This window comes from Vigna umbellata, unplaced genomic scaffold (assembly GCF_029865625.1).
Source record: "Vigna umbellata cultivar VRB3 unplaced genomic scaffold, Vumbellata_1.0 scaffold_859, whole genome shotgun sequence".
NCBI classification, from domain to species: Eukaryota; Viridiplantae; Streptophyta; class Magnoliopsida; order Fabales; family Fabaceae; genus Vigna; species Vigna umbellata.
The window spans coordinates 9085-16483 of record NW_028274624.1 but is presented as its reverse complement, the minus strand read 5'-3'; the positions used below and the strand labels follow the sequence as shown (position 1 = coordinate 16483).

Here is a 7399-nt window from a genome sequence, read left to right as displayed (position 1 = left end):
AGTTTCAACATCAATAAGCACCAGCTGAACCCACTCATCAACAATCACTGCATAGATCCAGCTGTGGAAAACATTTCACTGCTAGATCAGATTTGGAGGATGAAGCAGTTCGTCCTCAAAACTTCCTGGTTGGATCCTGTGGTGGAAGACATCTCCCTGAAAGTCCAAAATAGGCAACTGCCACCATGATCAGGGGAGTTTTCTTTCTCTCTTCTCCCCCTTTCCCTACTTTTATTGCACTTGTCCATGATCTGTTGACTGTTATGATTTCTGATCTTATGCTTATGACACATTGAGGACACTGTGTAGTTTAAGTGTGGTCTATTGGGGGAGATTTTTATTTTTCTTTGTTAGTTTTTGTTTTCTTGGTTAAATTTTTTTTTTTTTTTTTTCTTTTCTAGGCAGTTTTTGTTTTGTCTGGTGTACAGTTTTACATGTTTCTCTTGGTTTCTGGACTTTGTTTAGGTTGTAGACTTGACCTTCACTTCACTGATACTTGGCTTGAAATCCTTGTTTTTCTTTGCTTGGGAAGATGATTATGATGTTTAAAAGGTTGAATTGATTGTGACAGAATTACCCTGTGTGAGATTTGAGCCACTTATTGTTCTTTCTTGTGTGTGATATGCCTCTTGATTGCTTGCGCCTATGCCTTGGCTTGACTCTTGTTGATAATTCTTGATTGATATGCATGTTTGGAAGTGATAAAGGCAGTTTTGTTCTTGAGCCTCTCTAGCCAAATAAGCTTACCTTGTTCTGATCCTTTAATAACCCCTTTTGAGCCTATATTTTCCCCCATTTCTTTGTTTTGAAGCTCATACACTAGCCCTAAGTGAAAAACCATGATTACCTTAACCTTAGGAAATTTTGGAGCTTTGGAAGTGTTTTCGGAACAAGTGTGGTCTCCTTAGGGATTTTTATGAGTTGGCTAGTTGGTTCCTCTTCTTGTTTTGTGTTCAGAAATATGATTTATATCTCATCTCTTATAGTTGTGTGCTAAAGAGAGAAAAGAAAAGAGACAGGATGAAAAAAAAAAATAGAGAAAAATGAGAAAAAAAAAAAAAAAAAATTTAAAAAAAAATAATATTTTGTGAATAATGGAGTCAAGAAGAGGATTGAATTAGAGGTCTGGGTGTGATTTGACTGTGTTTACACTTGTTCCCCATTGCTCCTCTATTTCTTTTGGTTTGTAGCTTCTCATCCATATTTATCCTACCTTGTCCTTGGCCCCATTTCACCCATAAAAGACCTTTTGATTTGAACATGCATATGTTTTGAGTGTTGATATTAGAGGTTTGCCAAGTCTGTTGTTGTTTGCTTTCTTGAGTGCATTGAGTTGAAATTCTTTACCTTATACACTTGAGAGATACAGTGATAGTGCATCTGTGAGGTTCTGTTGCTTTTGATTCACCTCTTGAGCTGATTGATCATTTTGCCATGTCTTGAATTGATTGGATGATTTCATGAGTATCTGCTTTCTCTGATTCATTCTGTGTTGGAATTATCTACTTCTTTTCTCTGTCCAGATTTCTTGAGGACGGTGTAAATTCTGTTTGTTTCCTTGTGAGTCTTTATTTTCTGTGTGTCGACGTTGTGTCACCTTCTTAAAAGCCCTTTGAACTATTCCCTGATTTGCGTCTTGATTTTGCCCAGGAGTGCAAAAGACTAAGTGTGGTCTATTTTGATGAACCAATATTTTCCTCACTTCACTTAGTTTAATGTGCTAGAATTAGTCGGGGAATTATGCTTAAACGTCCGGTATTTTCCTGTTTTTCCTAATTGTGCTTAATTTGATCGGAAATTCTTATTTTAACTAATTTGAATTATCTGAGCTTATTGTTTTGCATTATTAATTATGGGAAAATTTTGGATAACTTTTTGGGACATTAGAAAGCTAAATGAGAAATGGAAATTGAGCCAATGCATCTTAGCCATTTTTATTTTCGCTGGCTGCCGCGTGAATGTTGTGTCAACTTGTGTGTCTTCGTTTGAGTTCAATTCTTATCCGTTTTCCATGCAATTTTTTTTCATAGTTTCGTCTGGATGTCTATTTTAACATATAGTTTTTACTTTGTTCAAATTCATTCTGTGCTGTTCCCAGTATTTATTTTACTCTCATATGTCAGTCCAGTGATTACTGCTGTTTGTGTCAACTTGTGTGTCTTCGTTTGAGTTCAATTCTTATCCGTTTTCCATGCAATTTTTTTTCATAGTTTCGTATGGATGTCTATTTTCACGTATAGTTTTTATTTTGTTCAAATTCGTTCTGTGTTGTTCCCAGTATTTTTTTTACTCCCCTATGTCATTCCAATGCTTGCTGTTTGAGTGATTTCTAATCTGTTGCATTGTTTGCTTGTTGTTTAGTAATTGTGGTGGCTGGAATTGATAATTGGATGATGCTAAAACCTCCCAACACTCTTAAACAAGGAATCCAATAGCTTGGGAGGCACTCACGGCTTCCACATCTCACAATTGTGCTTTAAGAGAAAAAAAAGTGCGAGCTGCCACATTGAAGAATATTTCTTTGGAAAATTAAGTGTGTGAGTCCGTGAAGCTGGAAGGGATGAGGGGGCCACCACTCACATTATTTTACATTGGCTTAGTAAAGCTCACGGCCCAATTGAAGAGGTCCAGCTTGGCAGCAGCAAAAGGAGGTGCTTCAATTGGAAGATCCATGCTAATTCGGGCCAGAAAAATGAAAGAGCACACGGGAGCAAGCAGCACACGCGTCCAGGGGCTTCATTCACGTCCAACACAGCAGTCCAGCACTTTTGAGTAGCAGCTCCCATCCAGCTTCATCACGGTGATTGAGGAGGTGCACAAAGAAGCCATGCTGGCTGCACATAACCGAGAGCAACACGGCCCACATCTTCATTTTCCCAGCAAAGTGGAAGCATCCAGCAGCCTGAAGACACCACGGCCCGGACCTGGATCCAGCAGCACGAAAAAAAAGAGGGCATTCATTCTTCATAAAAGGCATCAGCCGCCACCCTTCGGTTTTGGTTTTTTTAGCTTGGACATTTTTTTTAAGGAGAGGAAAGGGGAAGGGGGAGAAGAAGAAACTTGGAGAAAGAAAACACAGACATCAATTCATGGAGGGCTACGGCTAGCTGAAAGAGACACATAGGATGAATTGAAAGCACACTGAGGGAGCATGCATTGAGGGTTACGGTCCAGACGGCTAAGGCAGAGAATTGTGATTGAGTTTGGAAGGAGGAAGCACACTCTGCCTTTTTCATTTTGTTTATTTTCTATGCACTTTGATCGAAGCGCGTCATTACTTGATAGGCGACGCTCCGAGGAGAAAACGAAACTTGAGAGATCTGGACTCCTCGAGGCCTCCTTGACATCGATGCGCAGCGGAAAGAAGCAGATTTACTCGAGAACCCTAGGTTTCGAAGGATTAATCGGTGAAAACTCTAGGGTTGAAGGTAAGGAAGGATTTAATCGGTGGAGAAGAAGGATTCAACGATTAAATCAATGAAGTGAGGGTTTGTGATGGTAGATCTGTGAGGAAAAAGGTTGCTGGAGGAGATGCACTGGAAGAAAGAAGAACGCGAGAGTGATGGTTTATTCTCTCGAATGATTGAGAGAAAAATGATGAGTAGCGTTGGAGTCACAGGCACGCGTGGCAGCGACGTAGGCGCAAGCCACGAGGACGCTACTAATTGGTGAGAGTGGCGTGAGCTGGATGCTACGGTGGAGAGAGAATCCGATAATGGAATATGAAAGAATGGATGGTGTGAATGGAAGGTAGCTAGAGGAGATCCTTTGGGATTCTCTAGCTTTGACTTTCAAGATAGAATTGATCTGGAGTGTTCTCAACAGAATAACAATTCATTATGCTCAAAAGTCCCTTACAAGAGGTGGTGGCATGTCTATATATAGGACTAAAAGTCCCTCCTATCTAGCACATGCCTAACACCTTTTACACATGTTTTTAATAAAAGTTAAAGAAATACTATACTAAACTAATTAGCCTTGGTCCCCGCGTATCATCCCCTCCCCCTTGGAAAGGATTTGTCCTCAAATCTGATGGTGCTTTTGAAGACTTATTTTTGTTAGCTTCATAAGGGTTCCTCCTGGGTCAAATATCCATCTGCAATAAGCATCAAACATATCTCTAATTAGTTTTCTTTGACCCAATAAGATATATAAAAGAATATGTGTAGAAGAAGGTTTCCAAATTTTGAAATTTTTAATTTTAATATAACAAAGAAACCTTTCTTCATTTGAAATTTTATTTGTATCTTGAGTTATTGGTAACCATAAAGGTAACCATAACCCAAGTTGGAAATTTGCATGTGTTGAAAGTGATAACATTTTTAAAGATGGAGTGGCCAATTCTTTGAAAGAAAAGTGAAATTTGGAAAATTCAAATATAAATGTATAAGAGTGAGAGGATAGAAAACCTCCCCTTAAGAGTTTGACTTCTAATGTAGGAGGAGATGTTGCCCTTAGTTGCTTTGATTTCTTTTCTTCCATTTCTATCCTTTCAACTTCTTCCTTTTCTCTTCTAAGTGTTTCTTTTCTCTCTTTCTCTCTTCTTTTCTCTTCTTCTCTTTCTTCCTCATCTCTTCTCTTGTTTTCTTCCTCTTCTCTTCTCTTTCTCTCTTCCTCTTTTCTTTTATTTCGTTCTTCCTCTTCTCTTCTCTCTTTTTCTCTTCTCTCTATTTCTCTTTTTTCTCTTACTTCTTGCTTTTGTTTTTCTCTTTTTAACCTCTCAATTCTATGTTTGCTTGTCTCTTCCCATAGCCTCTTAAGTTTTTCTAGAAACTCACTTTCCCTACGAGAGAACCCACTTAAATTTTGAATGAATGACTCACCTTCTCTAATAAGCTCTCTCATAAGTTCTAAGTTTCTTTCAATTTCTCGAGGCACAAACTTTCTTCTCATACAAGCTTTCAATTCATTCCAATCATAAATGGGATATTTTCTACCTATCTTAACATGATATTGCCTATCATCCCACCACTCTCTTGCATGCTTTTTAAAACTAGAAGTGTAAAGATTAATAATATAAGATTCATCATCTTTAAAATAGAAGGATTCATATTTACTTTTTCTCACCATGAATGAATGCATGTCATTAATTTCCTTTTCCCAAGCTAGGTATGTTAATGCACCAATATCATCACCAAAGAATGGAATATTTTCACTAGCTTTTTTATACAAATCATCTTCAATCCTATCAAATTCATAAGATGAACAAGACTTCCTTCTAGCTTTATCATGTTCTCTTTTGATTCCTTTGTAACTAAGTTGCTCATCAAAATTAAAATTCCTAGAAGACCTATATGGATAACAAGACATCTTTGTTTCTAAAAGTTTTCTAGTGTAAAAGATATACAAGATTCACACTTAGACAAGTCCCAGGTAAGAGAGGTGAGTCATGAAGACTGCTTAAGTACCAAGTCTTGCCTTGCCAGAAATGTCTTAGGTTACTACTAGTTACCCTTTAAACTAAAATCACTTTTAAAATCAAAGGACACAACTCACAAACAATCACAACAATTAAACACTAAAAGACAACTATTCGGACTCTAATGTGAAAAGGCTTAGAGTTTAATCCCTTTTAGCCTAAATCACCTCTAAACGTGAACACAAATTAAAGTTCAAACAATCAAGAAAAGTTGCCAAGAATTGAAAGAGCACCAAGGACTCTTCCAAATACTTGGACTTTTTAAAAGGCCTTTTACAAAAAAATTGAAACTAAAAGAAAGCTAGCCTATCAGCCTATTACACATCAAAAAATGAAGAAAACAATTACAAAAGATTCAAATAGCTGCACGGTCTGGTCCAAACAGTTCATTGCTGCATGTTTTTCTTCAAAGCCTTATACGCACTTAGACTTATTGCTTCTGGATAACTTTGGGGTCTCCTAGCTCTTGGGTTCACTCTACTGTCACAAATGTACAAAGCTGGATCAGAGAACTGATAACTAAATATATTGGAAGAGGGATTTACAATTAAATGAGTATTCCCTTTTCTTGGGCTTGTACACTTGATGCAGAGAAAGGTTCCTATTGACTGTCCAGTACTATGTGTTGCACAGAGAAAACCTGCACAGATATTCAGACCAACATCAACAATTCACACAGTACAAGTAATTACAAACCATGACAAGAACAGTTCAAGCAAAGCATAAGCCATTTAAGGTAAAAGAAAATCCCGTCAGTTCAAAACTTCCACAGGAAGTGCTTAGGTTGCTGTTTTCTCAATAAACATCTGCTCAAACTAAACTCTCAAACATCATTCCTATTTGCTCTCAAACGGTTCCAAATATTCTGCATAGTTAATTTTCAACCAAAATCAGCAGGATATTCATTCAATATTATCACTTACATCACTTACAAGCTAAAACAGAATATCAATTCATAACAAAGGGTAAATTAGGCAACTTCCCTGTTTGAATGGTTGTTTCTAGCCTGTTCCAAGCTCCACACTGAGGTTTTTTTTTTTTTTCTGCTACTGTTTCTTCAGTAATATTCTGCTCAACTAATGATTCATTCACATCAGCTCTGCACACCTAAATCTCAACAGAATCCAGCAACAGAATCCAGCACAGTGAATTAAATTCAGATTGGATGTAATTCAATGCAGAAAATAACCACCTAATTAATTCAACCACCAAGGCAGAACTGGAATTTAGGTGCTTTAATCACTTGTGAAAACTGGTTGATACATTGGTAATTAAAACAGATTGATGCACAACTGATTATGACTAGAGCAGCCTTTTCAACAATTCAATGAATTACACTGGACAGAAACAATGGACCAAACCAGTCAAGAATAATGTCCTAAACTAATTCAGAAATCAGTGGACCATGCTAATCAAATCAATGGACAGAGTATTGTGAGGCAAATCAGAAATTGGCAGTTTTAAAACAGTGTTCTTGCAATTCCAGAAATGCTCATAAAACAATCAGCACATTATTTGCAATTCCTATGCATCTACCAAGTCCCATAGGTCTTTATCAAATCAGAAGCAACATTCAACATGCCCAATTAAACCATAAAATCAACAATTCACTTTCAAAACAGTGAGTATATCAATGAATTCAGCAAGCAATGTTTTGAAACTAAAATGAGTGCAATGACAGTTTAAACACTCACAAGCACAACTAGCATCACAAGCACAGTTTAAACATTCAAGCATTTAATATCTCACTGACTTCATCAAACAGTTTATGAACGAAATTGATTTCAATAACTTCTTAAACAGTCACAACTCTCCACTCTGATCATCTTATTTTCGTTTCCTGCACAATGAACAATCAACAAATGGTTAGTTGAAACTGAACTCTTGTAAATGCCAATAGCCACTAATCTCACAGCACCCAAATTTCTCTTTAAAACATTTTAAGGCACTCAAATGAAATTTTCAGTCTAAGCCAGAGAA

General features: G+C 37.1%; 1 protein-coding gene across 1 annotated transcript; it reads right to left on the bottom strand.

Moving 5' to 3' along the window:
• Window positions 1-4023: 4023 nt before the first annotated feature.
• Window positions 4024-5325, bottom strand: LOC148190507 (uncharacterized). The gene has a single exon (XM_088102850.1). It carries the CDS (start codon window positions 5308-5310, stop codon window positions 4024-4026), a length of 1287 nt encoding a protein of 428 aa, XP_087958976.1. The 5' UTR covers window positions 5311-5325.
• Between the last annotated feature and the right edge of the window lie 2074 nt (window positions 5326-7399).

Bases quoted from the DNA above. Each gene is read 5' to 3' on its own strand.
- LOC148190507 (XM_088102850.1), bottom strand. From the start codon at position 5,310: ATGTCTTGTTATCCATATAGGTCTTCTAGGAATTTTAATTTTGATGAG.